The sequence below is a fragment of the Stenella coeruleoalba genome (genome assembly GCF_951394435.1).
Source record: "Stenella coeruleoalba genome assembly, chromosome: 9".
NCBI lineage: Eukaryota > Metazoa > Chordata > Mammalia > Artiodactyla > Delphinidae > Stenella > Stenella coeruleoalba.
The window spans coordinates 53,759,776-53,781,269 of NC_137155.1; the positions used below are offsets into that span (position 1 = coordinate 53,759,776).

At 35.1% G+C, this 21,494-nt stretch overlaps 1 protein-coding gene across 1 annotated transcript in view; it reads left to right on the forward strand.

Annotated features, from left to right (window-relative positions):
* LOC307191913 (serine/threonine-protein kinase 31-like) overlaps positions 1 to 21,494 on the forward strand; it is a gene marked incomplete at its 5' end in the record, with an annotated part of 74,182 nt that overhangs the window by 8,086 nt on the left and 44,602 nt on the right. Inside the window, 7 exons of the mRNA XM_079932239.1 lie at positions 4,164 to 4,279; positions 5,666 to 5,825; positions 8,781 to 8,903; positions 15,560 to 15,739; positions 17,362 to 17,478; positions 18,778 to 18,897; positions 20,457 to 20,588. Coding sequence (XP_079788365.1) covers positions 4,164 to 4,279; positions 5,666 to 5,825; positions 8,781 to 8,903; positions 15,560 to 15,739; positions 17,362 to 17,478; positions 18,778 to 18,897; positions 20,457 to 20,588 — 948 coding nt within the window. The remainder of the gene's footprint in view (positions 1 to 4,163; positions 4,280 to 5,665; positions 5,826 to 8,780; positions 8,904 to 15,559; positions 15,740 to 17,361; positions 17,479 to 18,777; positions 18,898 to 20,456; positions 20,589 to 21,494) is intronic.

Below are 21,494 nucleotides of genomic sequence, written 5' to 3' on the forward strand. Positions count from 1 at the left end.
CAGGAACAGCCAAGTAGAAGGAAGAGATGCATAGGGGAAGTTATGAAGGGGGTTGGGGGGGGGGGGTCTCTGGGCCTGCCACTCTCCCAGCACATGGATTTGTTCACCAGTCTGGAAGCTCCCCCAAAGCTCATCATTCTGAACTTTTAAATTTTTTTCTGAGTTTTTTTTAAATCAAGGTTTTATTACATAGGCCTGGTTAAGTCACTGACCATTGGTGATTGAACTCAATCTCCAGCCCCTAGATTCATATGTGGCATTCTTCAGGGAACTCTGACTCATAAATCCATAAACTGTGGGTTTTATCCATTATAACTAATCCTATAGCCAGGAACATCTCGCTAAGTGCATTTCAGAGATAAGGTCTCTTCCTCTTAGAAAACAGTCTGTTTTCTTTTTAAAGGTTTAGTTGACAAGGAGATTAGACTAGTCACCTGCCTTTTATTTTCTCTATGGGTGTCCTCGTCCCCTTCCATGAAGAGAGTAAATGGATTATAGGCCAACGGCGTTGCCTGTTGGAGATATAAAGCCTTTCTTTCAACCCTGGAAAGTTCCTTGGTATCTCTTTCTGGCCTATCCTCTCTTCCTCCCACTCAGGGCAACCATTCTGCTGATTTATATATAACCACAGTTTCGTTTTCCTGGTCCTGTACTTCATATAAATGGAATAATCCTCTGATACGTATTCTATTATGTTTGGCTTCATTCACTTAAAGAATAATGTTTGTGGGATTTATTGAGGTTGTGTTTATCAGTAGTTTGTTCATTTTTATTGCAAAGTAGTGTTCCATTCTATGAATATACCGCAGTTTATTTACTCATTTTCTTATTCATGGGCATTTAGGTTGTTTTCAGTTTTTGGCCATTATAAATAAAGCCACTGTGACTATTCTTCTACAGGTCTTTTTGTGGATATATGGATTCACGTATTTTGGATTATATTCTTTCCTCAGCCATATCTAGTCTACTGATAAGCCCATCAAAAGCATTTTTCATTTTTGTCTACAGTGTTTTTGATTTCTGGCATATTCTGTTTGTTTGTTTCTTAGAATTTCCATCTCTCTGCTTACGTTGCCTGTATGTTCTTGCATGCTGTCTACTTTATCTGTTAGAGCCCTTAGCATATTTGTCCTACCATGTTTGAAGTTCCTGTCTGATAATCCCAATATTCCTGCCGGATCTGAATTTGATGCTGATGTTTGCTTTGTCTCTTCCAGCTGTGTTTTTGTCTTTTAACATGTCTTACAAGTTTTTTTTTTTTTTTTGATAGCCAGGCATGATGTGTTTGGTGAAAGGAACTTCTATAAATAGGAATTTAGTAAATGTGATGATTAGTTGTGGGGGAAGGAGAAGCGTTTTATAGTCTGAAAAGACTAAGAAGGTCTTTTAGTGAGCCTGTGCCTCCGGACTGTGAATTTCGCACTTGCAACTAGTTTTCTCCCCCACTCCCTTTAGAAAGGAGGATGGCTAGAGTGGGCTGGATTTGGGTATTTCCCTTCCCCCAGGTTAATTAGGCTTGGATAAAATCCTAGCAGGTAGGCTCTGTTTAAATGGTTTCCACTGAGGGCAGATCTTGTTAAGTACAGAATATTCTAACATATTTCAAAATGGTTCCTTTTCCCCTCCTCCTGCTGGAAGCTTGAGGGGATTTACTGTGAGAACCTGCTGGAGATCGAGGAGGTAGAACTCACAAAAATGTGGGGGCATCCTGATGATGGGGTCCCCCTGGTGTTCTTAACTTTCAGTTGTTCATACTGAGCCTCTAGCAATATGTCAGTTACAGTTGCAGCTTCCCTACTCCAGACTTCTTCCCTGGGCGGTGGGGATTGCTGCTCCAGAAAGTTTTGAGTTTCCTTTATTAGCCTGTCTTGTCTTTCCAGTTGTGCCTTGTGACCTTACCTCTGTGACAAATCTAAGAAAAATTGTTGATTTTTCAGTTGCTCAACTTTTTACTTGTTAGGATGGACTGGTGACTTTTCTTCTTACATGCTGGACTGGAAACTGGAAGTCCTTAACATTTTTCAAGAACTAATTTTTGCTTCTGTTGATTTTTTTTTCTTTATTGTTTGTCTCTGTTCTACTTTATTAATTTCTTTACTTATTGTTATTATTTCCTTCCTTCAGTTTGTTCTTCTAGCTTCTTTAGATGGAAATTTGTATCATTGTTTTATTTTTTATCATATAATTGTTTTTAATCTTTTGTTCTTTTATAATGTTTAAAGATTTCCCTTTAAGCATCACTTTACTTGTAGTCCACAAATTTTGATATTTTTTTTTATTATTTAATCAAACATTTAAAAACTTCCCATTATTTATTTATTTTTTAATCATGAGCTATTTAGAAGTGTGTTGCCTAATTTGCACAGATTTGGAGATTTCCCTCCAGTATATTTTTGTTACTGATATTTTATTTTCTTAGCATCAGAGAGCATACTCAGTATGGTTTCAGTCCTTTCACATTTATTGATATTTGTTTTATTATCCAGCATGTTGTTTGTCCTTAGAAATGTTCCATATGCTTTTAGAAATTATGTGTATTCTACAGTTGTGTGGTGGAGTGTTTCATAAATGTTAGGTTGAATTGGTTGATAGTATTGTTTAAGATTTTTGTATCATGACTGATTTTCTGTTTACTTGTTCCTTCAGTTACAGAGAGAGGAGTGTTAAAATATCCAGATATTATTGTGGTTTTGTGTATTTCTTCCTTTTGTTCCGTCAGGTTTTACTTTGTGGTTTTGAAGCTTTGTTATTAGGTGCATTCACAATTAGAATTGTTGTGTCTTCTTGATGAATTAATTCATTTGTCTTTATGAAATATCCCAGTTTATTGCTGGGAGTGCTCCCTGTACTGAAGTCCACATTGCCTGATATTAATATAGCAATGTTTGCCTTGTATATAGTTTCCATCCTTTAATTTTTATGTGTCTCTTTATATCTAAAGTGTTTCTAATAAGCAGCTTATATGGTTGAGTCTAAGCTGTTTTTGTCCAGATTGATAATCTCACATCTTTTAATTGGAGTGTTTAGCTAATTTTCATTTAATGTAATTATTAATGTGGTTGGGTTTAAGTTTGGCATCTTTTCTATTTGCTTTATTTGTTGTTTGTCTTAAAAACCATACTAATTATTTTTCATCTGAGCTCTGGTTCTTTTTTTTTTTACAGGTGGATTAACAATAAGTTTAAGACAGTTGAGAAATAAACTGAGTTGACATTTCTTTTAGATTTAAATGATTCTTCAGAATTTTATAGTTCTCATCCACATGTATTTCATTAGCAATTTGTACTAAAAATTTGCTTTTATCGAGTCTTTGTAAAGCATTAAACACATTTTCAAAGATTCAGCAACTTTTTATTTTCCCACTTCTGTTTCTTAGATTTATGTAATTTTTGGAGGAATTATCATAGCAATTACAGTGGATATAAACAGATTTAAGAACAAACATAACAGCTTCTTCATGGTCATCCTCCTCAGCAAATGAGAGCAGATGGGCATGAGCATTCCCAAATGTAACTTACTATTAATCAGCATTCAGTATTGGCTCTCTTTTTATTTAACTGAAGCATTGGAGAGAATGTGAACACCAGAGAGCCTGGTGTTTAAAGATTGAGTAAAAGTTCTGTGTTTAACTGTGTAATACCTGGTTTGTAGTATAATTGGAATAAAATTGCAGGTCTTTATCCATATTACTGCTCTATGCATTATTTTGAATAATTATATTAGACATATTGTTAAGGTACCAGAATCAAGCAGTTTAATGTAGCTTGGGTCAAGGAAATGATGTTTTTGATTCTTTTAAAATGCAGAATGATATCAGACTTCATCAGAAAACAAATTGTCATTGATTATCATTTGGTTTTTAAGGGTATCTTTTTATTTTTCTTTTTAAAATCTAAGTATTAAGACATATAATATGTGAAATTTTGTTTTTATTTGGTTTCTTATTAGGATGCAATATAAGAGTGTCTCTGTGTGAAGGCAGAAGACTGGAATAGTTTATCTTTTTCAGATCCTAGCTAGTAGGGAAATCAGTGTTTGTTATCCTGTCGCCTAGTATTTTTTAGCCTTTAAAATTTTAATTACGCCTAAAAATCATTTAAATAACAGTAGAAATACAGTTTCCTATTTGGGTCTAACTAAGATGTATTTGTTCTTTGCTTCAGCAAGAGAAAGCAACTACCATGGATTTGACTAAACATTTAGAAAGTACTCTTAAGACTTGTGTAGGTACCAGAATGAAAAATCTAGCAGCTAAGGTTGAAATATTGAAAGAAATTAGGTAGGTAAAAGCATATTTTTAAGAAGGATAGTTTAAAATAAATGCTAATTAGTTGGTGCTTTGTTTTGTATGCCTGACATTTTTGCTTTGTAACTTAATCTTTGTATTTTTATTGCTTTAAAGAAGGAAACTAAAAATAGTTACTCCTGAGACAAATTTTCTATTGTTTTTGTTAGTGTTCTGTTGACATTGTGTGGCATGATAGTGTCCTAAAAGTCATCTATGAGAATGAAATTAAAAAGTCAACACAACTTCTAAGTGGTAGTTTGATGAGAAACTACTATGTCCTCTTGTTTTGCTTGGGGTTATTTTCAGTCCTATACTGAAACTAGATTTCAGTAATATAACTTAATTATACTCCGTCTAAAGAAAGAAGAAAGTAGTGTTCATGGAGTTAGAAGAAAAGTGATCTTCATGGAGTCAGAAGAAATTGGTTAGCAAGTTTTGTGCAGAGTTTATTCAGCATATCTCAGACTCTATATATGAATTATATAGGTATTGTACTTTATAGAGGATTGTTTTATTATTGGTTAGGGATAATTTTTCACCCTTTTCTGCAATGTGGAAAAAATAGTTCTCAGAGCAACCTAGTTCTCTTTTTGTGCTATACATACAACTTAAATCAGTAATTCATTTTCTCATGTACTTTGAAACACTAAGAAGATGTTGCCCTGAATTAATCCTGCACGTTCGTCTTTTGTCCAGTGGGAATTTATATTCTCCAGTATAAATCCATCAATCGGTATCTGGTTTATAAGTTTCTAAATAGTTTGAGTAAGTCTCTCTAGAGCTTAATCAACTTTTAATGCATAACCAAAAATTCAGGTGACTACACTTGCAAAGCTGTGAGACAGACTTTGGACCAAAACAGTTCAAAATATTTTAACCCATATTTGAGGAAATAATGTGCTGTTAGAATGGTGGCAGTCTAACTGGAAGCTAGAAAAAAGAAAATGATGGGCCTTGTTTGTTTTGCTATTTGGTCTTTCACATTGCTTTTTCTTTTTGGATATTTTAAAAAACTCTGCAAATGCTAGTCTGCTTATTAAGGTACAAGGACTATGTGCCTGTCATCTTGGTAAGCAAGATTGGCTTAAGTATAAAATTTTACAGAATTATTTATAAATCTAATTTAATATTTAAAATCTGCAGACTTTTGAAGTTGTCTTTTTATATAAAGCTTTCTGAAAAAGATATTTAAATTTTTTTCTCAATTATGTTTTTAATTGTATCAAAGTTATTTATGATTTTATATGATTTTAAAAAGTACCTCTTCATAGCCAGTGTTGTAAATAGTAACTTTAGACCATTAGTATTTAAGTGTAATTTTTTTTCTCACAGCACCTTAAAAATTTCTTGATCTTTTCCTTTTTGCTGTTTTAATAGATGTGTCAATATCAATGCTCATTTTGGAAATGACCTGTCAGATGCTATGCAAGTGTTGGATGAAGGCTGCTTTACTCTCCCAGCTTCTCTGAATGAATTAGAGATAATTTGGGCAGAATACTGTCTGGCTCAGGGGAAGATTCAAGCTTGTCAGAATATGGTGGGTTAAGAATTTTTCTCTATGATGATTTTTATCTGTTGAACATAAGAAGATAATGTCTTTCAAGAAAGCAGAAGGACTGCAGATATTGGAATGATACTTTATGTGAAATCTTTAACTTTTACATATCTTCATATTAATAATTTGATTTCTTTTGTTGCCTTGTAAGAAAGGTAGGATAGATAAGTAGTGATTGTGGAAAAAGGGTTAGTTAACCCTTTTGCAGTCCCTTTTGCATGAGAATTTACCTCTCTCTGTTCCCTTGGTAATTTGATGAAATGGTATTTCAGTCATGTTACTGGCAACATTGTTTAGGTAAAAATAAAACCCCTGATTGGTAAATTGTATCTGGACTGGGAGGAACTGTAAACTACAAATACTTGCAACTGGGCATACCCATTGAGGGACCCTGGCAGCTATACCTATAAGAGATGGTGGCTTTTGAGGGGCATGAGGCTTGTAAGCCAGAGTGGCTCCCACAACTGCTAATGTGGATCTTGTCTTCTGGTCTGAGTGGCGTGTTTTATGCTGCATTATAGGACTCTGCCTTACTGTTAAATGCTATCTAAGCCATCCATGTGTGGGTAGGGGAGGGATATGAAGAATGGAATATTTCATGTGACTTCTTCATTAGTGTAGGTAAAAATATATTTATTTCCTCTTGGAATTTTCTTTAGTTTATTATATTGAGCTGAATGGAACTCCTTCTTTTTCATATAAAGATATTTGGTACAACAATCATAGCTTTCCATAGTACCTATGAGCCCTAAACTTGTGTTTGGAGTTGTCCTATCTTAAGTATCGGTGGTTTCTGCCTCTGGGGATTGTACCCTGAAAGTCTTATTTCCTATTCATTCTAGGTTGGCCAGTTGGCAGCGTAACTGGCTCTGAATGAGAAAAGTAAACAGAATAACTAGGCCTTTGAAAATGCCAGGAATGTTTAATTTGGATAAAGGATTCGATTTGGGTTATTTTACATATTAGACCTGGTTACTGGTTACTTCTGATTATGGAAGAAAAAAAGTGACAGAAGTAATAATTTTTGAATCTCTATGAAACACAGGCAGTGTTATAGATACTTTATAAACTTTTCGTACACTAACTTTTAAATATGGGCACTTTCGGGGCTTCCCTGGTGGCACAGTAGTTGAGAGTCCGCCTGCCAATGCAGGCGACGCTGGTTTGTGCCCCAGTCCGGGAAGATCCCACATGCCACGGAGCGGCTGGGTCCGTGAGCCTTGGCCGCTGAGCCTGCGTGTCTGGAGCCTGTGCTCCGCAATGGGAGAGGCCACAACAGTGAGAGGCCCGCGTACTGCGAAATAAAAAAAAAAAAAAAAAGGGGGCACTTGGCACTTTTGCTCCTCAGGAAACTGAGGCCCACAGGGTTTAAGGAAATTGCTCAAGATTACGTAGTTCTAAATGTTAATATGGAATTTGAACCCAGGTATGTCTGATTACAAAGTGTATTCTAGTTCCATTTAAACCATACTGCCAGTATTAAAATACTTCATCATGTATTTTCAGGTAGTAAGATGAAAAGATGAAAAAGGACTACTTTTTAATTTTTGTTTTGTTTTTGTCATTTGAGCATAGGAAAGTGATTTATCACAGGGAGGGAGAGGGCTTAGTATATACCTAGGACTTGGTATTCTAGTAGAACAAATGTGATTTTTTTTTTTTGAAGCAATTTATTTCCACTACTGCTGATGTTTCAGGACTTACTTTTAGGCTTTATTACCCTAAAGTTCATTTGACAGACTGAAGAGTAGATTATTGGATAAATAGAGAGTCATAATTGTCCCTCAGATAAAGTTGTCATTTTATTTCCCTGCTTGTACATAATTTGGGTCAGTATTGTTATTTTCATTTATATATTTCGCACAGTTCCTTAACTTGATTGCCATGTGTACTTTTTTTTTTAATAAAATTACTTATTTATTTATTTTTGGCTGTGTTGGGTCTTCATTGCTGCTAGTGGGCTTTCTCTAGTTGCGGTGAGCAGGGGCTACTCTTCGTTGCTGTGTGCGAGCTTCTCATTATGGTGGTTTCTCTTGTTGTGGAGCACGGGCTCTAGGCACGCGGGCTTCAGTAGTTGTGGCATGTGGGCTCGGTAGTTGTGGCGCACGGGCTTAGTTGCTCCGTGGCATGTGGGACCTTCCTAGACCAGGGATGGAACCTGTGTCCCCTGCATTGGCAGGCGGATTCTTAACCACTGTGCCATCAGGGAGGCCCACCAGGTATATTTTTGATGAAAGAGATTCTTTTCTTTTGTCTTTATAATTAGTTATATAATGGTCTGGTTGAGCTTACACAAAAAAGAGTATTCTAACATTCAGGCTTTTAAGTGTATGTGCCAGACACTGTTACAGGCAGTAGACACATGCATTTGTTTAAGACGTGGTCCTATCCCTCTATCTACCTTGGGTATTGGCCGGATATATAAATAGATAGTTTTAATATAGTTTGGTAAGTACTATAACAGAGGTAATTCACAGCATTCTTGGATATCTCTCATATCTATTTCCAAACATAGCCTTTTGGGTGAATTGGAGGTTTTATCATGGTGGAGATTAACTGAATCTTGAAAGATAAGTAGATGAAGGAATTGAGGGTGGGCTGAGAGTAGGAAGGAGACAGTGTGTAATTAGCCATAGATACTTGTATAATTTTCTTAAGAAAAGGAAAAATTTTATTGTTGCAGAAATGATAGGAAAAGATGAAGATTAACAGAGAAGAATTGTTGAACGTAAATCTTATTTCTAATTAAGGGAGAGAAAACTCTGTCATTTTGGTGATCTAAGGAGACAGGTGTTTGTCTGAAGTGTTTACTATGTTTGGAGAATGTAATGTTAAATTTTACTAACTTTAAGAGATCAGTTTTTTTCATAGAGGTCAGTGTGTAAAAAAAAACACCTGATATATTAATGATGGTTATTCTTTTTCTCCTTCCTCCAGAATGAAGGGAATATTTTGATAGCCAAAAGAAATGAAGTACAACAGAAGCTGTACATGGCAGTAGAAGTTTTTATTCTGGAGGTTGATGAGTTACCTCTTAATAAACGCTTGAAAACATTACAGGTTGGAATTTTAAAAGATACTAAATATACATTAAATATACATTAAAATATGTTTATCGTTTGAGAGGTGAAATTAGCATTTACCTTTAGACTTCAGATAGTACTGATGGCTGCAAAAGTTTTTCTCTGATAAATCCTAGTTTCTTTTTAATGGTGTTAAAATTTTATATTGATATATTTAACGTGTTTATGTATGTATATGTATTTATCCTGCAAATAAGGTAAAATGATCAGGCATGTCAGGCTTGCTAGAGCAGCATTCTTTGGGAAAACTCACAGAGACAGGAGCAGTAGCAGGCAGGTGAGTCCCTGTTACCCACTGCATTCTAGCAGAAAATCTAGTAAAGCCATATGTTAGAGTTAGGGAGAGGGATCCTGATCCTTGAGTTATAGGTCTTTTAAGATCTGTGATAGGGGATAGAGTATAGTAGCTGTATGATGTTATGGAACCTTGTCTTTAGTCCTACCCTTTCAGCTCAGAAATGACTAATTTGGAGTGAATGAGTGTGACAATGTTGTCATTCCGCCTGTTAACATAGTCTTTCTACTTATTCACATCTTTTATTATGTTTTTTAATGATGTTTAAAAGTTTTCTCCATAGCGCCTCATGCATTTTCTTCATTTAACTCCAAGACATTTATACTTTTGATTGCTTTTGTGAATGTTATCTTATTTTCCATTTCCTAGTTATTTTTGATGGTGTAGAGGGATACTATTGATTTTTATATATTGATGTCTCTCTGGCAACTCTGCTGAACTCTCTTTTAGTTTTTGTCAGTTGATACTCTGAGCTTTCTGTGTGGTCATATCATTTGAATACAATAACCCTCTTCTACTCCTTCTACCTTTTATGTATCTTAGAATTTTTACTGTTTGTCAGTATCTTTAATACCAAGTTGAATAATAGCTGTCTTGTTTTATACTGTAGGGAATAAGCTTGCTGGAGAATTGGAGAAAAGGATATTCAGGGACATCTGGGCACTGTCTCTTTTTTTTTTTAACATCTTTATTGGAGTATAATTGCTTTACAATGGTGTGTTAGTTTCTGCTTTATAACAAAGTGAATCAGTTATACATATACATATGTTCCCATATCTCTTCCCTCTTGCGTCTCCTTCCCTCCCACCCTCCCTATCCCACCCCTGTAGGTGGTCACAAACCACCGAGCTGATCTCCCTGTGCTATGCGGCTGCTTTCCACTAGCTATCTATTTTACGTTTGGTAGTGTGTATATGTCCATGCTACTCTCTCACTTTGTCACAGCTTACCCTTCCCCCTCCTCGTATCCTCACGTCCATTCTCTAGTAGGTCTGTGTCTTTTTTTCCGTCTTACCCCTAGGTTCTTCATGACCTTTTTTTTTTTCCTTAGATTCCATATATATGTGTTAGCATACGGTATTTGTTTTTCTCTTTCTGACTTACTTCACTCTGTATGACAGACTGGAATAACCTATACTATTTATGCAATTCCATTTAAGAAAACGGAATTTTCTTAGTGAGGTCCATCCACCTCACTACAAATATCTCAATTTCGTTTCTTTTTATGGCTGAGTAATATTCCATTGTATATATGTGCCACATCTTCTTTATCCATTCATCCGATGATGGACACATAGACATTTCTCCAAAGAAGATATACAGATTGCCAACAAACACATGAAAGAATGCTCAACATCATATTAGAGAAATGCAAATCAAAACTACAATGAGATATCATCTCACACTGGTCAGAATGGCCATCATCAAAAAATCTAGAAACAATAAATGCTGGAGAGGATGTGGAGAAAAGGGAACCCTCTTGCACTGTTGGTGGGAATGTAAATCGATACAGCCACTATGGAGAACAGTATGGAGGTTCCTTAAAAAACTAAAAATAGAACTACCATACGACCCAGCAGTCCCACTACTGGGCATATACCCTGAGAAAACCATAATTCAAAAAGAGTCATGTACCAAAATGTTCACTGCAGCTCTTTTTACAATAGCCAGGACATGGGCATGGTCTCTTTTTGTCCACGTAGATGAAGGTGTAGTTTTCATATTATTGTGTATGGTTCAGGAGCCATTGGAGCCCTGGTTTGAAACATTTTCTTAAATGGAATTGCATAAACAGTACAGGTTATTCCAGAATGGTGAAGTGAGCTTTTCATATAAAAGGATAGTGTTGAAAGAATTCACCTCTCTGCATTGCAGCTTCTACTTTACCCTGTAAAGGTTTATTTCTTCTCATTAACTGTTAGAAAACAGAGGTGAAGGATCGGCAAACAAGGTCATTTTTAAAGCTCTTTTCTTTTTAAAGTTTAATCTTAAAAGAAGTTTTGCCAAATCTGGTTTGTCTCTCTTTCTACTGTTCCCCTCGGTCACCAGTTTATTCTTTTTTTAAAAATTTTTACTGGAGTATAGTTGATTTATAATGTTGTGTTAGTTTCAGGTGTACAGCAAAGTGAATAAGTTACATATATACACTCTCTTTTAGATTCTTTTCCCATGTAGGCCATTGCAGAGTATTGAGTAGAGTTACCTGTGCTATACAGTAGGTTCTTATGAGTTATCTATCTTATATATAGTAGTGTGTATATGTCCCCCCACCCGGAATCATATTTTTCTACATCTGTAACTCTGTTTCTGTTTTGTAGATAAGTTCATTTGTACCCTTTTTTTAGATTCCACATATAAGCAATATCATATGATATTTGTCTTTCTCTGACTTCACTCAGTATGACAGTCTCTGGGTCCATCCATGTTGCTGCAGATGGCATTATTTCATTCTTTATTTATGGCTGAGTAATATTCCACTGTATATATGTACCACATCTTCTTTATCCATTCCTCTGTTGATGGACGTTTAGGTTGCTTCCATGTCCTGGCTATTGTAAACAGTGCTACAGTGAACATTAGGGTGCATGTATCTTTTTGAATTATGGTTTTCTCCAGAGCTACATGTAAACGAATGAAATTAGAACACTCCCTAACACCATACACAAAAATAAACTCAAAATGGATTGAAGACCTAAATGTAAGGCTGGATACTATAAACCTCTTAGAGGAAAACATAGGCAGAACACTTTTTGACATAAATCACAGCAAGATCTTTTTCAATCCACCTCCTAGAGTAATGAAAATAAAAACAAAAATAAACAGATGGGACCTAATTAAATTTAAAAGCTTTTGCACAGCAAAGGAAACCATAAACAAAATGAAAAGACAACTTACAGAATGGTAGAAAATATTTGCAAATAAAGCAACTGACAAGGGATTAATCTCCAAAATATACAAATGGCTCATGCCGCTCAATATCAATAAAACAAACAACCCAGTCAGAAAACGGGTGGAAGATCTAAATAGACATTTCTCCAAAGAAGACATACAGATGGCTAAAAAGCACATGAAAAGATGCTCAACATCACTGATTATTAGAGAAATGCAGATCAAAACTACAATGAGATATCACCTCACAGTGGTCAGAATGGCCGTCATCAAAAAGTCTACAAATAATACATGCTGGAGAGGGTGTGGAGAAAAGGGAACCTGCTTGCTCTGTTGGTGGGAATGTAAATTGGTACAGCCACTATGGAGAACAGTATGGAGGTTCCTTGTAAAACTAAGAGTTACCATGTGATCCAGGAATCCCACTCCTGGGCACCGGATTATTCTTTAAGCTTCTCTTTAGTTTGCTGAAAAATAGTTAGATTTTTTTTTTCTTCAAGTAAATACTTAAGAAATATAACTTATACTTTGATAATGAGGGTCAAAGAAGTGAAATGTCATGATTTTGATTTCCTCAGCATTTATTGAGATTTTTTTTGTGGCCTACAATACATGGTTAATTTTTCATGACCATTCCTTTTAAGTTCAAAAAGAAAGTATATTCTAGGTTTTCTTTGTGTGCAGTTTCTGACCTATAGCTATTATTTTAAGCTTTAATCTTCTGTATCTTCGCTTAGTTTTTTTATCTGATCAGTTTGGGGATATTTTTGTTATATATTCTAGCTAATATATTGTTATATATTCTGCTTCTTTAAATTGTTCAAAATATTTCATTGCTGTATTGTTGAGTGTTAATGAATTTGTGATTGTTATGTATTTTAAGCTGTTATGTAACATTATTTTTCCCTTATGATGTTTTGGGATAAAATTTTATTTTTGTTTTCTTTTAAAATTCTTATCCCACCTGTCTTTCTGGTTAATATTTGCTTTATATATTTTTTCTTTTTTTCTCCCTTTATTTTAAATGTCTCTCTGAGACAACACACTAACAGATCATTTTTAAAAAGAATCCAACGTGTAAATCTGCCTTTTGATGGGTAGCTTGATTTATATATTTATAATTACTGTTTTATTAGAACTTATTTCTGTGATTATTTTTGTGTTTCTGTTTATCATGGTTTCTTTTTTTTCCTCCCTTTTTTTTCACCTTCTACCCCTGATATCTTAGAACATTTTCACTTGCCTCTGGTGTGCCTTTTTGTCTGTCTGTACCTCCCTCCCATGAATCTAACAACCACAATTGTTGTCTAGGATTTTACTCACAGATTGTTACAGATACTGTATATGATAACTCAAGTAACAGACTTTAGAGTTATTTTCTCACTCTTATTTATTTTGTAAATTATTGGATATCTTTTGGTTTACTCTGTATTGGAATACTTTCTTTGAGAATACTTTCAAGGAGGGCTTTGAGTGGTTGACTTTGTGACGTATTGAATGTCTCGGGATATTGTATTTAAACAATTTAAATATTTAAACAATTGCTTACATTTAAGCTCTTTAAATAATTGTTTAATGAGCTACAAAATATTAGGTCCATTTTCTCTTCAGACCTTTGACAATAATAATCCATTGTTTTCTTATTTCAGTAGTTGTTGATATGAGTCTGATTTTTGTTCTTCTGTTACCTTTTTTCCTCCTGGAGCTTGAACATTTTCTCTTGACTTATTTCCTGAATTGCACTGAAACATATATAAGTTTAGATTTAATCTGAGGCAATTCAGTTTGAGGTTTTTCTTTAACTCTAGGAAATATTTGATAATTATTTCTTAAAATACTGTCTCCCCCCCCACCTCATTTACATTTTCTTTCATTCTGAGACTTCTGTTAGATGGGTGTTTAAACTTCTGTTCTTTACATATTTTAATTGTTCATTCATTTTTTTCTATCTTTTTATCCCTTTCTGTGTCTTTTTGGAAGGATCCTTGACTTAACCACCTAGTCACTAATTGGTTCTTTTGCTGTATTTCTTCTGCCACTTAACCAATCCCTTGTGTTCTTTATTTCAAAGATTATTTCTTTCATACTTAATAATTTCAGTTGTTATTCATAGCTACTTGGTTTTGCTTTATGTTTCCAATTTTCTTTCTTTGAGAATATTTGTTATGTTTATTTTGAGTTCTTACTATTATCTGGGCTACTGATTTTGCTTCCTTTTTATAAGGTGGCTTAGTTTATTATATTTCTTTCGGAATGCTTGTATTATTCACACATTTCATCCTCCCCTGTACTTCCCCTCAGGACCTCATATTCTCTTGAAGAATTATAAACTGCCTTAGTGTGCTGTTGTATACATATGTGATAGTGTGGTAATGGGACCTAGGGAGGGGTGAAAGCTTGGACCGTAATTTCACATGGGTTTAGGGAATAGGATGGGGTTGTTACTCAGAACTTCTAGGGTTGCAGTCTGGGCTCAACTACTTCTTATTGGCTTTTCTTCTAGGTGATCTTACTCTTCAGAGGACCTCCCAGTCCTGGGAGGAAAAGAGCCACTGCTCTTTTCCAGGGGCTGCTACCCATGGGTGTAAATGCTACCAGGTATTCAGGGCAAAAGGGAAGAAAAGAGAGTGCTTGGCCAATCCTTTTGTATTGGTTATCAGTTTCTGCCTCATCTAGGTTCTTATACTGTACTTGTATAAATCCTTGCCTCTTGCTTGTGCTGCTGCTTTCCTGCCCAATGTGAGGGAGAAAGAAGGGCGTATGAAGACAGTTCTTGTCCCACAGGATATTCTCTGCTGTGGTACAGGCCTTCTCCCACTTGGTATGACTGTATTCATTCAATGCCAAGCACCAGCCATCCTCTCTCTTTCCAAGGGTTTCTCAGAGTTTTGTGATAAAAATTTCTGGGGTCTATTAAGTTTTCCTCTTGTCTCTGTGACATTTCTAGAGTCTGATTCCTAGAGAGAGCCATCAAGCTCTTTTGTCTCTTCTAAGCCTTTCTAAAAATGCTTTTAAGTGCATACACACACACACACACACATACACACACACATATATGCTTAATGTCTTTCCTTAATTGGAATTATTTGAATGTTTTGGTATGTTTATTTTTACTTAGCAGTAGCTCTTAGAAACTTCCATATCAGGACAAAATAGTAGTGATTCTTATGTAAAGTCAGAGAAAAAAGGATAATTTCTACTTGATTAAAAACCTAAGAATATAAAACCTTCTATTTATAACCTTAATTCACTTAACGTTTACTCTTACAGTCCAAATAAATCACCTTATAGGTAGTCTTATGCTTTTATGTCTAATTATTCTAAGTTTTATTTATAAAATGCTCAAAGATAGGGATTCAACATACTACTTTTCTCTCAGATTCTAATATGGTGCTTGAATCGTAATATAAAATTAATAAACTTTAAAAAACAGAAGTATCTCTCTGCAGGATTTGTCAGCCTCTTTAGAAGCAGTATATGGACAGGCCAAAGAAGGGACAAACTCTGAAGAAATACTGAAGAAATTTCATGACTGGAAGTGTAATAAAAGAGAGTTGTTCACCAGCGTTAGAAGTGAAACAGAGGTTTCTCTACAACATCTTGTAACATGGTTTCAGAGTACCTTAAAGGTAACGAGCTGTTGCCGAGTGGTGTCGTAGCATAAACCAGGGAATGTTTTATTTTTAAATTGTCCACATGTAATTTACTTCTTTCTGAGAGAGAGAGTGAGGGAGGGAGGGAGAGAGAGATAAAAAAGAGAAAAAATATTAATGAGAATATGAATGAGAATGCTGGGATAGAAGAGTGAGGGGTTTACACATTTACATTCTCTGTTTAGGACATATATGAAAACAACTTCAGTCAAATTACAGGTGTAAGATAATATCAGTGGAGTTTATTACAAGTCTAGTGTATATTTTACAGCTATGGTATAGAGATAAGGGTATGTGCTTTGAGGGTAGTAGAGCTTTCCTCTTTTTGGTTTCTTTTTTAGCAAGACATATGTGTTTTAACATTAGTTGGCTAACTAGCCATGATTACAATGTTGTTTAGCAGTGTAAATCTTTTAAGTTTTAGTTATCTTAAATATCCTAAAGATATCTAAAGTAAATGGGGAATATTAGTCTCATTTGATATTAGAAAAGGTATCTTGCATATCTTTTTGTTTTTTTAGTTCTTAATTATTATTGTGAAAACACCATGTAATTTCCTAAAAGGCTTGGAGGCATGTGGCGTTGTGTAGTGTACTCAGAACCTTAATTAAATTTTGGCCTAATTTTGTTATTGATTCTGTGTTCTTCTGTGTGCTTTACATCCTCCTGAGCAAAGGGAAAGACACCTATAGTGTCATTTATCTCTCGGTGTGAATGATTTCCAAATATGCAGTTCTAGCTTTGTCTGGGGAAAAAAAAATCTTTAATCTCCTGCTACTTCTAGAACTCTTCATTTTTGGTACTTTCTTATGGATACATTAATGTAACTAAGTTATTTCTTTGTCTTCTTTTGTTATTGATCATAATTGTCTTTCCATTTAGGTTAATTATCTGTTATCCTTTTCTTTCATTTCCATATCCGTTTCCCAAATCTAGACCTCCATAAACACAAATCTGAACCTCTGAAAGCCGAGTGACTGCTTATGACATTTATGTTCTGTATTATAGTTTGGGCCCCTGATGTCTATTCTATTTAACACCTTATTATAAAGTCTGTTTCCTGATAGAAAGCACCTTAGTTTTCCTAATGAGATGGAAACTATCAGGGTTTAATTTTTAACTTTGAATCTTCATATTCCTTAATGCTAGTGGGTCATCATTAAGTACCAGGTATAATCATACCCCTTCTTTGTATAAACGCTGATATTGTCTGCCCACTACCTGTCAGATTTAAACTTGCTACCTGAGCAGTCAAGTTTCTTTACCAGTATTTAGTCAGACTGCCTCTTTTACTGTTCCCCCAAAACATCTTGGTCTTGTCCCTGTTTTTTTTCATAATTTTCCTCTGTATTGTCCTCTCATCTCTCTTAATCACTAATTACCTAAACAAAAATCTGTGTTTTCTTTAGGCATGTGAGGTGTGTATACCTTTTCTTTCTGGTGCATAAGTTTTGTGAGGGTTGTACTTTAAGATTCTTGTGTTTATTTCCCCCTCGTTGCCCAGTACATAGGTTAATGCTCTGCTCCAGGTATAAGGACACAATACTAATTGAAATAATTAAATGAGATACTTCATGTTTTTTATTTTTGCACACGAGGCCTTTGATCTATCTGTGGAAGAATCACTGACTTCTGAAGACACAATTGGTAATATTGATGAAATCCTAGAAAAGGCTGGGTCAAGTGTCTGCAAAGAGCTGGAGATATCTCTGATTGTGAGTATTGATAGTCTTATTACTGCTTCCTTTGAAGCAAAGTGGTTTCCTTACTAGGTAGAGTGTTAAGACTAGTCTTAGCTTTCCTCGTAAAGGCCTATTTGAGATAGTAACACCGTCAAGTTCTAATCCAAATACAGTGTGAAGTCTTATTCTTCCACAGGGTGGTTGGTATTTTGATTTTAGTAGGATATTTCACATGAAAAAAAAATCTAATGTTTAATTCCAGGAAAACAACTCTTTTTTTTTTTAACAGATTTATTTATTTATTTTTGCTGTGTTGGGTCTTCGTTTCTGTGCGAGGGCTTTCTCCAGTGTGGCAGGCGGGGGCCACTTTTCATCACGGTGCAAGGGCCTTTCACTATCGCGGCCTCTCTTGTTGCGGAGCACAGGCTCCAGATGCACAGGCTCAGTAGTTGTGGCTCACGGGCCTAGTTGCTCCGCGGCATGTGGGATCCTCCCAGACCAGAGCTCGAACCTGTGTCCCCTGCATTAGCAGGCAGATTCTCAACCACTGCGCCACCAGGGAAGCCCCAGGAAAACAACTCTTAATCTGAGTGTGTCAGCTTTCGTTAGCACTTGATTCTTGAGTCCGTCATACCCAGTGACTGTAAGTGTAAGATAAGACTCTTTAGAGTTTGTGAAAACTTGAAATAAAATCTGAAACAGCTCTTGGAAGTGGATACACAAGTTTGATTAGTAGCTCCCTTTCCCTACTGTGTATACTCTCTTTTGCTGTGTAAAGTTAAAAATTAGTGTATTTTGTAATGTTAATATTGCTCACTGGAACTCTTAACCAGTTTCTCAGGCTGCCTACCAAAGTCTCATTGGTTATGTTCTTTATTTTGCTTGTTTCTCTTTACCTTTTGTGATTTTATAAAGATTGGCATTAAAAAATACGCATTACTATATTTCCCTATTGTCAAATTGTCCTTATTTAGATGGTTTAGTCAGGCTTGATTTTAGAAGGGGTTGTTAACAGATATCTAAAAATAAAGTGTTGAAGTTCTATATATTGTTTAGTTCTTACATTTAGCATAACAGTATCCCTGATTTCCTTTAACACTCTACTTCAGACAGCTTTAAGTATAATAGCGTTATGGGAATAAAATTTCCTGTATGAACATCTTTGATATCAATCTCTCTTCTCCCTAGAAAAATATCTATGTTTAAGAAATACTTTGAAATAGATATAGAAATTCGTTAAGGATATCATTTTAAAGTGTATCCATTGTTATCGAAGGTTTTAACTATTTTGTATTCCTTTGTATATAAATCTGTGTGTATGATTTCATTTAGGAGCAAGGTGATGCAGACAAGGAGATCACTTTAAATGCATATAGTCAAGTAGTACAAAAGATCCGTTCAGAGGAAAGGCTTATTGCCACAGTACAATCCAAGTACAAGGACAGTGTTGAGGTTGGATTATGCTTTATATTATTGGTCTTATATACTGATGCTTTGAAATTTTTAATACTTAAACTTTTCTCAAGTAGTTTAATACCCAGTGTGTAGATAAATTATTTACTATTGTAGAAAAACACTATAGCCATTGTTAGCTGGTATATAATTAATAATTATATTCTGTAATTCTGATAATTCATCCTGTAGTGGAAATGACATTTCACTGATATAAATATATTGAGATTTTTTTATTGTCTTAAATCTTTGATTTTCTTATGTCCTTTAAAACATAACTTTTATCATTTTCTTTTTTTTTTGCGGTACACGGGCCTCTCACTGCTGTGGCCTCTCCCGTTGCGGAGCACAGGCTCCGGACGTGCAGGCTCAGCGGCCATGGCTCACGGGCCCAGCCGCTCCGCGGCGTGCGGGACCTTCCCGGACCAGGGCACGAACCCATGTCCCCTGCATTGGCAGGCAGACTCTCAACCACTGCGCCACCAGGGAAGCCCTCATTTTCTTTTTGCCTATACAAGTTTACAGTAGAAAACTTGCTATATACAGAAAGATAAGAAATAAAAACATTGATTATAGTCCCCTTTGCTTAAGAGATACTTACTGCTAGTTTCAGAGTATTTCCTTTGTGAATGGTGACTTATATGTATGTATGAATATTATGTACACTGCATCATTTTGTAAACTGTTTTGAAAATGTTTTCTTCATTTAATTGTGTATTATAAACATTTGCCCATATGATTAATAATTCTTGTATACGGTCATTTTGAGTGATTAAAACATCATCTCTTGCATAGATGTACAGTGTTATTTAACCTTTCATCTATCAGATGTTAAGGTTACTTCCATTTTTTTTTTTTTACCATAAATAACACTGTACATAATCTTATTTTTTTTTTTAATTTTTTATTTTTTGGTACGCGGGCCTCTCACTGTTGTGGCCTCTCCCGTTGCGGAGCACAGGCTCTGGACGCACAGGCTCAGCGGCCATGGCTCACGGGCCCAGCCGCTCCACAGCATGTGGGATCTTCCCGGACCAGGGCACGAACCCATGTCCCCTGCATCAGCAGGCGGACTCTCAACCACTGCGCCACCAGGGAAGCCCTGTACATAATCTTTGTACATAATTTTGTGTGTATTTCCTCAAATAGATTCCTAAAAATTGTTAATTACTAAGTCAAAAGGAATGAACATTCTTAAAACTTGATACATATTGTCAAACTACTTTTGGGAAGGGTAATTTCAATTTACATCCTCACTAGAAATTCAATTTGCATTTTCTGTAGCAAAGTGTGTCTCACTGCGTGTCTCAGCTTGAAATATTTTTTCCCGTTGTTTCTTTGATTGCTAGAATGATACTCTTCTAAATAGATATGTGGATAATTAAGAAATCAGTGGGTAGAATTGTCTTGTTGAAAATTGAAGAATTTCTTATTTCAATCTGAACTCAGTAAATACTAGTTGAATCTTAATAGAAAATTAATGAGTGGTCAGGAAGCGACTGTTCGATTAATATTGTTGTCTGTGTGTTGAAAATATAACAACTCTTTCTCTCACTTAGTTTAAGAAACAGATTATTGAATGTTTAAATAAGAGCCCCAATGTGGATCACTTGCTGTCCATTAAAAAGACACTGAAAAGCTTAAAGGCTCGACTGAGATGGAAATTGGTTGAAAAGAATAATTTGGAAGAAGTAAGGAAACAGTTGGTTCTTAGTGAACTCTGTGTGTACCTCATTTTATTTATGCGTAAGAGTAATGCATAAATACACTCTTTAAAATTATTCACATTTTGTTTTATTTTTCCCTTCTGTGTTTGTGTTTAAATAAAATAACTACGTTAATAGTGTAAACATTTTCCCATGTCATGAAGTGCTTTAAAAATACATTTTACATCTTTGCCTTGGTTGTTAGTAAGATAAGCATTTTCGAAAAATTTAAAAAACTGTTGATAATGGACTGTTATAATGTCTATTAAAAACAAGCCTGCTACATGCTGCAAGGCAATGGGGTACTCCCCCAAAGGCAGAATTTTGTTGTAAAGATCAGGATGTCTTTTGTTAGCTCTCTTTTTAATGGCTGGACATACTATTTCTTGCAAATAGTTTAAGTTGTTTTCATATTATAATAGAACTGGAAGAATTAGGACACTTTAAACTGGACTAAACCTCCTTCTTTAGGCTTGAAACTGTGAATAAACTGGCATTCTTTGTTTCCTTGAACAAAGAATTTACTTGTCAAAGGGATTTACATTATATCTTAATCCAACTTGAGTTAGCTTTCTTCCTCATTGGAGCATTTAAGCATGGAGTAGAGCTAATTTAATAGTTTAAAATTTTTCTAGTTTTATCCTATTTTGGGCTGTGGGGAATGGGGTCTTTTTTAGTTTAATTTTTTAACTTTTATAGAAACATCTAACTTTGAAAACATGTACCTTTTAAGGAGGCTTGTTAATTATCTTAGAGTTTTATGGAGTCTTTGTGAGTCCTACATTGTCTTTCTTGTAGTAGACATGCCACATGTTTACTAATTTTTTAAAAATCAAATCTTACATAGAAAAAGGTTCCAGGGAGTTTAATTGTATTCTGGTTCCTATTCTT